Below are 14,156 nucleotides of genomic sequence, written 5' to 3' on the forward strand. Positions count from 1 at the left end.
ACCCGGACTGGAGGGAGAGATTCATCCCACTACTATCCTACAGATCTCTCCGAAAATGAAAGGCCAATATAGGTTTTCCAAATAACTTGACCCAGTCCACACTTATTTTTATTTTCCATGGTAATCACAGCTGTGGCTGTGATTACAATGCACTCCAGCAGTTCAGTATGCTTCTAAGCACATTCTGCGGGATAAATAATGACCCTCGCATATGGTTCCCCTCACTGTCTTACAGAGGGCATTATAACTGTTCTTTAGAAATAATAATAACATGTATTTTATATACTCTAGAAGCTATCAAATATGGTACTTTTTAATTAATTTTACTTCCAAGACATACATTTTATTAGAAATTGTGTAATACTTAACTTCTCCTTTGGAGGTGCTATGGGGAAATTAAACACATGCTGCCAAATTTACCAACTATCTACAGATGATCTGCAGGGTGCCAGTGGACTCAGTCAACAATGAGACACTTTTTAAAAAAAATCCTTTATCTGGCTGTAAGATTATTAGCTGCAGCACCATTCAGCCATGTGCTGAAAATGGAACCGATCAGTAGGAGATTAACCCCTTTATTCTTTACAGCATTTCTACAAGACTGTTAGTGTTCCTTTAACATTATAGATAAGAATGCAGTGCATCCTTACAGTTGACTTGGTTTCCTGAACTAAAACTGACGTATGATGCTCTAAATGTAACACAACTTTGCACATGAAAGGAACAATTTAATATAACGTCCCTATCTTTCAACCTTGTTCTCTGTCATACTCGCTTAGAACTAATAACCTTGTAAGATAACTCTGACGCTCATCACACTCTTGTGTTTCATTTCAATACTACAGGGTCCGAACTTGGCAACGGTCTTCAATTACAATATCTTCTTGATAAAGGGAATTTTCCACCGTGACACAAAGCACTGGTTATTATCTCATCCACTTACCACTCAGGAGGGCATTTCATCTGTCAATAAGTGGAGTGTAATTAAAAATATTTAATTATGGCTACCACCAGTGACCGAGACAGGTGGATCCAGAAAGATTGCAGTGGAGAAAGACTTTGTGACTTTCCAAAAGATAAACATTATCTAAAAGAATTTAAAGGGATTGTACAGATGAGCGGATCAGGCACAATTCGAATTCTCCTGTCCGCTGGGATTTTCTTGGAAAATTCCATTTGAAGATCAGTTGTTCACCACGAATTGAACGCCCCTTAAAAAAAATCCTTATACTCACCTCACCGTTCACCTCTTCCACTCCTCTCCATTACTCATCGCCTCTTCTTATCACTGCCACTTGGCTGAAATACCCTCTCTGATGAAGCCTGGGAGGGATTTGAGCAAGCGCGCGAAAGGTCATAATGTGATTTGAGGACGAGCTGCAGCGATAAGAAGATACGGCAAGGACCAGACAAGTAACAGTGAGGAGTGGAGGGGCCGGAGAGGTGAGCAGTAAGGTGAGTAGAAGGATTTTTTTATTTTTTTACTTTTTGATGGCTCTTTGACATTTCAGAAAAATGGCCACCTTTTTGCTTTAGCCACGCGGATGCAAAATCTACATTCTAGTGAAATCTGATTTTTGTAAAATTCAAGTAGAATTCATTTCCACTTAAATATATATGAGCTTTAAATTTTGTATTACGTTATAGCACTTACTAATATAGTTCTTTTATGTCTGGTGATCTGAAGGTCAATGTCATGTCCCATGATTTGGGAATTATACAGACAATATTATATCATCAATGTTTTGTTGTTATGCTGCCTTACAAAAAGGTTTGCCCCCTTTTAGAAGTCTATCCTTCCTCTCTCCCTGTAGCCCTAATTTCAGTAACCCCTCCTTCTTCGTCATTCTGTATGTCAGCCATGTTAAGAAGCACAACTGTTTGCATCTCTGGTTCAGACAAAGATCTTTTTGCTTACTGCAATTGTGCATAACTACAAGAATTCAGCTGGAAAATTAACCTTCTGGAATCTTCATAAGTGTCTCTGCAGTCGAGTCAAGCTATCTGATGAAATTACTTAGTGAGTAACAGTACATAGAGAGCCACAGAAACAGTCTCTCAAGTGCCCTACACCTTCAGACTAGTTATGGAGTCAGAATAGTAGCTGCTCTATCACGGATATCAGCAAATTCACTTGCAGTCCCCTTCTCGACAGGTTGCATTCCTTGTGTTGACTTGTTATGAGAGTCATATCTAGGTGGTTGGCTGACAGCTCATTCCAATAGCCCCCTTCTTTCTCTATGCATCGGCTTTGATAGGAAAGAAGGCTGGCTTACCTACTGAAATGAGCAGTCAGCCAGCCCCCTTGTCATACAGCTCTGGTCATGTGCTTACATAGGAAACGCAGTCTTGTGACGAACACAGGACCAAAAGTGACCCAGGATGGAAAACCTACCTGATTGGTGCACCTAGTGTAATCGAATGAACCAAAAGAGGAATTACCATCCCAGGATATACCATAAATGTATAGTAGATGCAAGGTCTATCAATAGGACCAGCATCTATACAAAGACTGGTGCCCTATTGTGCAAATAAATGGGAATTCTGACCACCTGTCGCGGTCTTGTTCTCAAGATAGATTTAGGTCCCGTTAGTGGAACCCACATCTACTATACATTTTAATTATAGTCAAAAATTAAGTTATAGAATTTACAACTTTTAGTTTACGTATTTTTGGGGGTTGGACAATCCCTTTAATTATTCCAGCTCTCCAATAAACCAGCCAGTTTTCCATGTTACCCCTATCCCCTCTAATGTATTTAAACAGTTTTTATGTAAAGATGACTGTATAATATGTAATTGTGTTATCCTTTCTAAATGCCAATGTTTTTCTTAATCTGGCCTTGTTTTCTTTTTGTTTTCCTGCTCCTCTCCATTCCCGAAGATATGGCCTCCTCTTCCTTGTATGTAAATCTCGTCTTGTTAGCCAAGGAGGCATGATCTTCAGGAAGACTTCCACAGAGAACAGTTGACCACTACCACACTCACTCGGTAACAAGACTAGATTTATTCACAGGGAAGAGCAGGAAATATCAGAGTGTGATCATAGTGTGATCAGATTTTCTTGGATGAGGAGAAGATGGAGTGCAGTCTGACGGTTTCCATGGACTCAATGTCTTCCATAACTGAGTGCCATTCAAATATCTGATCAAATTCAGGCATACAATGATTTTTTCCTCGGACCGGCTCGGTCCAAGGAAAGAATCGGACATGTGCACGGCCCCATAGACTAACATTAGCCCGAGTGCGATCTGTTGCTTTGTCGGATCGCACTCGGACTGATGATACAGTCTTCTCCATTAGCCCTAAGTCAATAGGTTTTGTAGGATGCTAATGGTGTCCACCATACAACTGATCTGGGACTGAGCCATGAACACCTTTCATATTACATTAGATTCCTGGGTTCGCCACAAGCACTGGAAGAGCGCCAACAATCATAGGGCTCATTAGAGTGTCTTTTCTATTAAGCCAGTATGTGACGACATATCATTTATTCAACAGTATAAAAATGCATATATATTTGTAACATAGTATCTTAATGGAAAGTATGCTACTTATCTGGCCACAGAGCGTCATACGTCACAGCCGTCCATTGGAAGGTATATGTCAAGACATACAGTATACCTCTGACAAAAAGGTTGAATATAATGTGAACTGCTCCTTATAAAAGTGCAACACAAGCCAAATGTGAACACAACCAAGACTAGCTCCACTCCTGTCCTAATTGTGTCAAATCTATCAGTTTAGAAGTGAATTGGGCTGGGCTACAATACCACACACAACCGGTGCATTGCTCTTGGAAGCCAGAATTTATTTCTAATCCTGTATATTACAAAGTGTCCGAATTTCATATGGTGGTACGCAGTGTCAGACTGGGCTGCCAAGGGTTCACCAGTAACCAACTCCAGGGCCCCACTTTTCAGCTACATGCAAATGTTACATTATCCTCTATCACAAATTTATATAACAATGATCTGGGTAGATTGTTAAATGAATAAGATGCTGCCTTTGTCTGTACATGGTGATTCAAGTATATAAGAGGGGGCCCACCAGAGGATTCTCCTGTTCTCCCGTGGGCCAGTCCAAGCCCGCTCGTACGATTCAACTGTGTTACACACTAATATAAAATCTCTTTCACTTTGTGAAATAGGACAATAAAGAAAGCCAAAGACATATTCTGTTATTTGTAACAATAATTCACTAGGAAAAGATAAAGCAAAAAAAAAAAAACCTACTGACACCAAGGATAAAACTGAAATAAAACATGTGTCCTCTTTTGCAAGCTAATATTCTGGAGGCACAGCTCTCAGCTTATAGGAAAATAATTGCCATGATAAGACTCCAGTATAATAAAGCAGATTTAAAATTATCTTCATGGCGTACAACAGCATTGTCTCCAGTACAATTTTCAAGAAGATAATAGCTCAGGCTGCAGCCAGAAAAACAGGCACATACCGTGTAACAAAACAGATTAACTCGTTTCAGCAAAATATCCTGCATATTCCTTGCACAATTCTGATTACAATAAGGGAGATTTCATTATATAAAATGTGATTTCCACATCAGTAAACAGTATAAATTCATAGAGGAAAAAAAAAAAAAAGAGCAAAAACTCAGGATTGTTGCTACCCTGCCTTAGAGTGGGCATCGGGTTAAAATCACTCCAACAGCAGAACGAGCAATTCTAAAATCAGTGACAAAGGTCCCAATAGTAGCAGCAAAGAGGACCCACTGAAGACCCTATTCATGCATCCATTATTAAGAAAAAAATGCTAAACAAGAATGAAGCTTATGGAAGGACACCATGAAAAAGACAGTTGCTGTCCAAAAAAAACATTGCAGCCCATGTCAAGTTTTCTAGAGACCACTTGAGTGTTCCACAAAGCTACGGTTGGAGAAAAAGAAACACTGCATATTACCACTAAAATCTGATCATAGTGGAGGAAACACCATGATGGAGCGAGAGCCATGATGGAGCGAGAGCCATGATGGAGCGAGAGCCATGATGGAGGAAGGAGATCAAGATATAGGGAACATCATTTTGGAGGAAGCAATGTAGTGGAGGGAGAGTCATGGTAGAGGAAGCACCATGGTGGAAGATAATCATGGTGGAGGAAGCACCATGGTGGAGGAATCACCATGGCGGGAGATGATCATGGTGGAAGGAACATCATAGTGGAGGAAGCACCATGGTGGAGGGAGAGCCACGGTGGAGTAAGCACCATTGTGGAAGGAGATCAAGATGGAGGGAACATCATTTTGGTGGAAACACCATGGTAGAGGAAGCACTATGGTGGAAGATAATGATGGTGGAGGGAACATCATAGTTGAGGAAGCAGCATGGTGGAAGATGATCATGGTGGAGGGAACATCATGGTGGCGGAAGCACCAAGGTGGAGAAGCATAATGGTTTCAGGCTCCTTCACTGTCTCAGGGTTTGGATGCCTTGCTATCACTTAACAATGAATTCAAATAAGTATTAAAATATTTTCCAGGATGTAAGGCAATAGTCCATGGCTTCAAACTGAAGAAACACTGGGTGATGCAACAAGACAACAACCCAAAATGCAAAAGTTAATCAACCAAAAATGGTTTAACCTTTTACTAACATATGACACACATTTACGTCATCTGTTTGATCCCCCTCTTTGAAGCAGACTCAGGAACTGATCTAGCTTTCTTGTCAGCAGACGATGGCTGTGGTACCCAGCCATCATCTAGATCTAACAGTCACGGATGGAGCCTAACTCTGCCCATTGCATTGAACCTCTGTCAGTCCCTGAGAGTGACATTTAAAGCGCGTGACCTGGGGGAGCACCTTTCTATGCAGCCATCATCTCCCTGCGATGAGATTGCTGGATGTCTATGGGTACGTGCCCACGATCAGGAAATGATGCGAGTTTGATGCAGTGTGTTTATACAGCGTTAAACTCGCAGTGGCCAGATGTTACAGCATATTGGGTGGGATTTCTAAAAATCCATGTCCACTATGCGTCTCTGTTCTCCTGCGGATCACCCTCGGATCTTTCAGATCCGCAGCATGTCAATTTCTCTTGTGGGTCCGGACTTTCCCCATAGACTAACATCAATGAGGAAAGTTCGCATGTGAAAAAAAGAAAAGCGTGGCCGCTCATTTGCATAATGAGAAGGGAAGTGGTGCGGCTGTTCTGCAGCGTCGGGGCTGCTGCGGCTCCTCATAGTGGGCACATACCCATATGGGTTTTCATTACAATTGGAGGTCTGCTGGAGCCCTACTTGCCTGTAATGGCAATACTACTCTGAAGCCTATATACTACAATACTATAGTACTGCAATATATAGTACAAGCGATTGAATGAGCGAAGGTTCAAGTCTCCTATGGGGACAACAAAATACAAGTTAAAAAAAAAATCCTAACAATATACAAAAAAAGATGAAAAAAAATATATAAAAGTTCGAATCACCGCTTTTTCTTCCATTAAAAATAAAGAAATGAAAAAAAAATATGTATTTGGTATTGCCGCGTCCGTAAAAGTCCTTTCTATCAAAATATAAAATTAATTAATTCAATCATTAAATGGCATAACGAGAAAGAAAAACTAAAAACACCAAAATTGTGTTTTTTTTTTCCGTAGCCGCAACACAGAAAAGAAGATACAATCAAAACATTGTATCTACCCCAAAATCATATCAATAAAAATGTCAGCTCAAGGTGCAAAAAACCAAGCCCTCATACAGTTTGCATAGACCGAAAAATGAAAATGTTACTGGTTTTGGAACATGGTGGCACAAGCTAAATTATTTAAATTTCCATTTTTTTTTTTCATAATAAAACAAAGCATATAGTATACAAGTCTGGTATTGCCTTAATCATACTGACCAGTACAACCAAACTGTGGTGACTTTTTACAACACAATGAACGCCATAAGAGCAAAAGCAACAAAAATAAATGGCATAATTGCGGGGGGGGGGGGGGAGTTACACAATTTCACCGCACTTGGATTTTTTTTCCTTTTTCCCGTACATTGAATATTCATTGTTTGAATTTTTATTTCATGAATCAATAGTGCACATGAAAATGAGAAACTTTGTAGAATATCTTATCAGAGAAATCTGCTTCTTTCTCCTTCTGGACTGATCTTTCACCCTGAATTCATGGATAAAATCTGTATTCAGTGATGACAGATTTTCCCATACTGAGATGACAGTTGGTGCTTTTAAAATTCTATGGCGAGAGGAGGCGGAGCTAGAGGGGGACACAAACATTCTGCTGCAAATTCTCCTGAAATGACAGTTACTGTTCTCTGTAGAACTTTATGAGCTCCAACTGTTTGAGGGACAAAAGTGCACAGGCATAGAGCAGTATCGCCTGGTAACGATAGTGAAAGGCAGAAGTATGTGCTCACCTGGCGGTGTTGTGTAAAGGCACAATACCACACAACACCTGTAGACGCGTTTTATGGTAAAAAAAAATACTTGTCTGGCGATGAAATGCATTGGAACAACAAAGAACCAATTTGAAACTCAAAAGGCAACACAGCCCATTCAACGTGATATCGTCCTCCTCTACTAACCGCCATCTTCTATCTCAGTAATGATAAAATATCTATTTACTGAAGACAGATTTTACCCTTGAATTGAGAATTTTGAGAATGAATGATCCGTCCAGGAGGAGAAAGAAGCAGATTTCTCTGAAACTTAGTAATATATCTTACGTCAACTAAAAAAAATAAATAAATAAAACAACAGTTAATCTTTAAGCAAGAATATATTATAACAATTAATGTTTATTATTTTACTTTGCGTTAGAACAATATAAACATGATGAAAAGGTTATATATTATTACGATAAATATGTTATTAAATGACCAATAATAACTAGGGTTCATTAGACTTTACTTTGCAGATAATGTTTCTTATTTTCCTTTTCTTATCACATGCAAACAATGTCTAAAAAAGATAAGGGTGCAGTAATTATTTTGATAGTTTACTGACAATACTTAGTTTAGTATTGGGCATAAAACTGGGTTTACTTGTAGTACAGAGGTCATCACTGCCAACGGAGCCACATAATAACACTAAGGGCCAATGCACAAGGCAAAGCCAAGAGCACAAATCTCGTACCCCAATATTTTAAATCCCTGGTCATTTGCTACCTAACAACAAGATCGGGTCAGTGACAGATTAGCGTCACTCGGACACATTGTTAATCTGTGTTGGCAATGGCCTGAGATACACTGGAGATAAACTGTGACAACCTGTGTATGTGATGTCGAGAAAGCTAGATAAACGCTCAGGGTTATTTCATGAGAACATATATGGCACAAAACTAAAAACTCTCTCTGATGCCAAAATTGGCACATCGAATGGCGAGTTATAAAGTAAGAATAATATGCATGGTGTCTACACCAGCGTTGCAACTAACAGTACCACGTTGTAACGTTCTTCACCAGATATGTTCTAGTAAAATACATACTTACCATCCATGAAGAACCAGAAGACATCTTACGTTCTAGCGACCCACTCGTACATCAACTATAGAATATTCCCTGGCATTATAGAAGCGATGTGTATGTGATGGTGGGATATCTCTCGCTGCTTTTCATATTTTATATTACTGCTTTCAGCTTTTAGTAGCTATTAGCAGCTGCATACAACAGAGCACTTTACATACCCAAGGGATAGCAGTTGTCACATCTTACTTTGTCATGACAACCTCGTCTACACCAAATCCCTCTGCCCCCTGACAACCTTTCTCAACAAGTCGCCGCATGTTTTTTTTCTTTTATTTCTCGAAAATCTTTACCCCACACAAGTGTGATACCTAAAATATTCATATTTGGAGCATATACATTCGGATTTGTGAAATCGAACAGCCTATGTTAATTAGATATATCTCCCCGGTTGTCACATCCCCTATGTCTCAGGACAATAGCATCTACAATTCCGGAAGAAACGCATACACTTTATATGTCCTCATGACAACTCTCCACGCTCATCGGATGACTTCAAGCATATGGCCATTTTTGCAATAATTCCTCTAAATGTTTACTTGTTTCCCAAATGCAAAATTTGGAAACTTTCTATATTGAGTCAATAGATAAATCCTCCAGTCGCATGTTCAAGTAAAAATATAACTTTATTCCGATAGAATTGACTATCCATAATTTAGGACTGGGTCACAGTCTGAAACGCGTAGGAAATTTGCATATTACTGTTGGATGTATCTGAAGATGTCAATTTCACTTTTAATCATGTTGGAAAAAAAGTTGTATTTTTTACCTGGAGGATTTTTCTATCGGATCTTTATAGAAAGTTGCCTAATTTTGCATTTGGGAAACAAATAAACATTTAGAGGAATTATTGCAAAAGTGTCCGCATGTTTTAAATCATCCGATGTGTGTGGAGAGTTGTCATGTCATTTTTCTATGTGCCAAGGAGTGCACTGACTACCTTCCATGCTGATGAACCCAGTGTTTCAGCAGGGCTGAGCTGGTTTCCTTCTACTATGGCAACTTTCTATATAGTCTTCATTAAACATTTAATTTCCCACTATCTTACTGCTGTAAAGTCTAACTCATAGCTGGCTGTTCTGCTGCTTCTAACTTAGATCTGACAACACAACTGCTAGCAGTGTCAGTTCTCACTTCTTTACCCTTCTCGAGTGTAAGGTGACCCATATACAATAGATAGCTATCGGCTGAACAATGATTTGGCCGGCTGAACAATGATTTGGCCGATGGTCCGTCTGGCAGCTATCTCTGCCTACTTCTATATACACAAGAATGTTGACTCTGTTGAGTGCTCCTGCCAGTGTTGAGCCACTGCCAGACATCACTGGTGGGAGCTTATCTCTCTGGGAACAAAAGGAACAGCAGTCCGAAATTGGACACAACAGATCCTTAACAGATCTCCTCAAATAACAGAGGTTGGGGAAGAGTCGATGGCCCCCATATACATTAGACTGTTGGCCAAGACTGCTGATCAGCTGACGTTAGTCTAAAGATACCAGGAGGGAGGAGAAGGAGGTTAAATATGAGAGCAGTGTGGGAAGGGGGCGAGAGAGAGAGAGAGAGAGAGAGAGAGAGAGAGAGAGAGAGAGAGAGAGAGAGAGAGAGGGAGAGCAGGCATGTGGCTGTTTGTAAGGGGATGGGGTAAATCACATAGGCTGTATATTTGTATAAACATAAAGGACTGAACACCGCACTAGTTAATGTCAAACGGTTGTGACCCAGTGAATCACTCAAACAAAAGGGCAGCATCAATAGACAGCACTTTGCCAAGTCAGCTGCTTTATGATATGTTATCTGCTGGCATTAAAATGCTTAAAAAAGCTCTCCCATCAAAGTTGTTATCCTCTTTTTATATTGCAGTCATCATATTATACAGCACTGTGTACTTACAATTGCTCATTTTACCTTTCTACTCAGATAATTCTTCTCTTTTCCATTAGGTCTATGACATCAGGTGATTAAAAACTGACTAGCTGAATCCTTATAAACTCTATGTAGAAATAGGAGGTCTCTTTTCCCTGAATGAGTCATCCTCCTCTTCAACTCCTGACCCAGCTGCTCTGCTCCGGCCCCCTGACGTGGACTTTTCAGTTATGTAGAATTGTAGTTCTAATGATGAGTCAAGGAAAAGAGACTTTCTATTTCATAGCGCTTAAAAGGAATCGTTCAGCTAGTCTATTTTCAGTGCTATATAAAAAAGTTGATGGGAGGAGGAGTGCTACTTTAAACCTGACCTAACCCATTCAATGAGTTTTCTACAAAGCAACCTTTACTTCATCAGGTAAGAACTATACAAAAAGCAATTTACGGCCTGAACATAACCCATTTTAAAAGCATAAAAATGTATGTATTCACATTATAATAACTAGTTCACAGTGATGTATTACCCTATAAACTGATATATAGTTTGCTATAATAGATTACTAAAGCAGCTAATTAATACATTGCAAAGCAAAAAAATGACAAAGGGCTGTAAGTAGAGTAAGCTCCAAATTCATTTATTTTTCATATGCTGAAGAATCTGATGCCAAAAGTATCATATATAAAAAGGAAAAGAAGTAAGGCTAAGAAATAAGTGCCTAATTCATCTTATATAAGTAAAGCGAGAAGGTGCAACTACTACTGGGCAGATTGTTATTTTCTATCCTGATTTCCAGGAAGGGAATGATAAGTCGGCATCAGTCAAATTGATTGATCATGTAAAAATGCAATTTGCGCTATGGATAAAAAGATATTTTTTTATTTACCAATGTATCATTATTGGAAATAAATGCTTTTACTAACATGATAAAGTAGAAGATGTGGTAAAAAAAAATATTGTAAAGGCAGGGAATGCTTAAAACTTATCTACAAAGAAACATTACTTACCTATTTAAAGGGTCACTATGTGACTTTAGACTTGTGAATCCGCACATCACAAGCACTGCATTCTGTGCTCTGAGGAACCTCCGGTGCGAGCATCGGGAGCACCGGGCGCTTGACCGCACATAAGTGACTTCCATAAATGTGGTCACATGCCAACTAGATGGATGCAAGTGTATTGAGCAAAGCCGGACACATTCTAGTCGGAATGTGGCTGGAAGTATGTAAATCACATATTTGAGGTCACATGACTGATCGCTCCTGGAACCGGCACCGAAGCATACTCACAGCACGCACTGTGCACAATGCCAGGATTCACAAGTGTAGAGTCAAATAGACTTGTAGTCTAAAGTCGGACAACCCCTTTAATTCTCCACCACTCCCTTGGTCTCTGCTTAATTCCCTGCAGCTGATCACTCACAAGCTTACTGCCGGTACCAGAACAATAGCCAATTACAGAGCTCAACAATCTCTTGCCATATATGAGACTACTGATTGGCTGCAGCGGTCACATGGTTAGACAGTGCTGATCTTGGATCAGCAGGGATTAAATAGTAGAATTTTTTTTTTATTTTTTTTTAAATTTTAAAGCAGTCCCATGAACAAGCCCTTTAAAGAGGACCTGTCACCAGGTCAAATGTGGCTATTTCCTGCTCTCATTTTATTCCCTCTGCTCCCCATTCTATTCAGCTTTTTGTCTTATAAAAATCCACCATACGGTTCCAGAGATATGGCGCTTTTTATTTAATGCTAATTTTTATGTTCTTTAACAAGGGGGTGGTACTCACAGAATAATTATGCAGAGCAGCCTTTAGACACGCCCCAGAGGATCCTGTGAGCCACGCCTATTAGTAAGAAACATACAAATTAGCACTAAATAAAAAGGTCCATATTTCTAGAACCGTATGACATACTTTAAAAATACAAAAAGTGGCATCCCTCAGGGGAGCATGAGGAATAAAATAGAGCAAAAACTGTCCCCTTTTAACCTGGAGACTGGTTATATTTAATGGAAATTAATTTTTTACAATTTTTTATTATTCTTCCAGTAACAAAAAAAAACAAAACGTTAATTTTTCAAAGAATTGTAATACACTTTTTCTTTTGTGTTTACAGCTGGCATGCATACTTATGTGTCTCCATGGTTAAAGACTACAAGCAAACCCTGTAACTTGATCCTGCAGTCACACTCCATTATAAAAATACCTTTTTTTCCTATATTTCATACTAAAATGCATCTAAAATGCATTTGATAAATTAGCAAGACATAGAAGACAGGAGGATCGGTTCACATAGGAATTCTTTCCATAGATCTCGATAGGAGCTGTAGACACAAAACGATGCAAATTGAAGATATGATTGCAAAGTTAAGACTTCCTCCTTAAATAGAAAGGTGAAAAAAATATCTTGTCCCTCTGGGCTACTACTGAGGACTCCTACTAAGCATTATTTCTATAGCTCTGGTTTGGACGAAGGATTCTTTAATAATTATGCAATGAGTTAATTTCACGCAGTTTAACATCAAACAACTTCTTCAAGTAAAAATGTGAAGCTGTCACTATTTACACTTTTCTACAAAAAAAAATAATTAAAAAAGGTATCGGAACTTACAGCTAACACTTCTACGCTCAACAGAGAATAACATAAAAGGAAAATGTATCTTCACTCTAAATTATAAAAATGGAAATGCTCCCTGTTAATCTCAAAAACTATTTTTTCTACATCCCGCGTTCAAGAAAAATACCTGATTTTCCTCATGAGACACCCTCATTTGTTCCTTCAGAACGGACATCCTTGCAGCCTCCTCCTTTCGGAGGACTCTTTCCTTCTTGAGTTCTGGGCTCCAAAATGTTTTAATACTGTTCATGGAAGATCCAAGTTTGCTGTCTTTAATGTCCAGCTCTTTTCTTAGCAGCTCATTTTCCCTCTGTAGGTCCTTCAGTTGAACCTGAAGATCAAGCATGGTGTTGTCTCTCACCTGTCTTAACATAGAAGGAACCTGGTGATGATGGTGGTGGTGATGGTGAGCAGAGCTGGTCAAGCCTATATGGTCAGTGTAGGACAAGACATCTGTGTGTGAAAGACCAGCAGAGGCAATATTTGGACTGCTTCCCATGGCTGTGACTCTTCCACCATAGACAGCTCTATTTGTAGCCCTTCCAAGAGTCATGGTTCCTTTCGGAAAAGTTGTAGACGCAACACCCTCATGGTCACTCAAGTACATGGGTCCAGACGTTGCATAGGCTGCATTAAGAGACTGAATGTTCTCCATTGACAGTGTTTTGCCTGCTCCCCCTCCACTGCTTGTTCGTCTATGGCCCAATCGAGGTGATCTTGGCAAACGAGGCGATCTGGAAGGACTGCCTTCCAAATTAGTGATTGTACGAGCACTTCCATACATAGCTGTGCTGTATTGTAGTCCCAGACAGGAAAAACTGATTAGGAATAATATTAAAACGAGGATTAGGATGTCTATCTCAGCATCTAGAGATCTGCTCGAGATGTCATTGTTCTTTTTTCATTATGAAGACCCTCCAAGCAATGGCAACCTAGAAACAAAACAAGCAGAATACATCATTTAACCAGCAAGGAATAAAAAGTCAATGTCATGAAAAGGTTAAATGATACTGATTTTCAAGAGTTCAAGATCAAGTGCCATTACTTAGAAAAGCGAATTTACAAAGTCATGCTGTTCTCAAAACATAATTGATTGCATGAAACTCTTGACATTGCCATAGGATTCTGCCGGAAGCAAAAACACATTCTTGTTAATAAAAAAAAAAAAATCATATCATCTTCAT

The 14,156-nt window shown here is 39.3% G+C and overlaps 1 protein-coding gene across 7 annotated transcripts in view; it reads right to left on the reverse strand.

Annotated features, from left to right (window-relative positions):
• Nucleotides 1-14,156, reverse strand: part of ERC2 (ELKS/RAB6-interacting/CAST family member 2) — a 1,561,275-nt gene that overhangs the window by 1,467,539 nt on the left and 79,580 nt on the right. For all 7 annotated transcript variants that reach the window (XM_073644598.1, XM_073644595.1, XM_073644592.1 and 4 more), the window contains exon 2: nucleotides 13,100-13,904. In XM_073644598.1, the coding sequence (XP_073500699.1) occupies nucleotides 13,100-13,756 (657 nt within the window). In that variant the 5' untranslated portion in view covers nucleotides 13,757-13,904. The remainder of the gene's footprint in view (nucleotides 1-13,099; nucleotides 13,905-14,156) is intronic.

This window comes from Phyllobates terribilis, unplaced genomic scaffold (assembly GCF_046119375.1).
Source record: "Phyllobates terribilis strain yellow unplaced genomic scaffold, ASM4611937v1 Scaffold_8__6_contigs__length_399053987, whole genome shotgun sequence".
Taxonomy (NCBI): Eukaryota; Metazoa; Chordata; class Amphibia; order Anura; family Dendrobatidae; genus Phyllobates; species Phyllobates terribilis.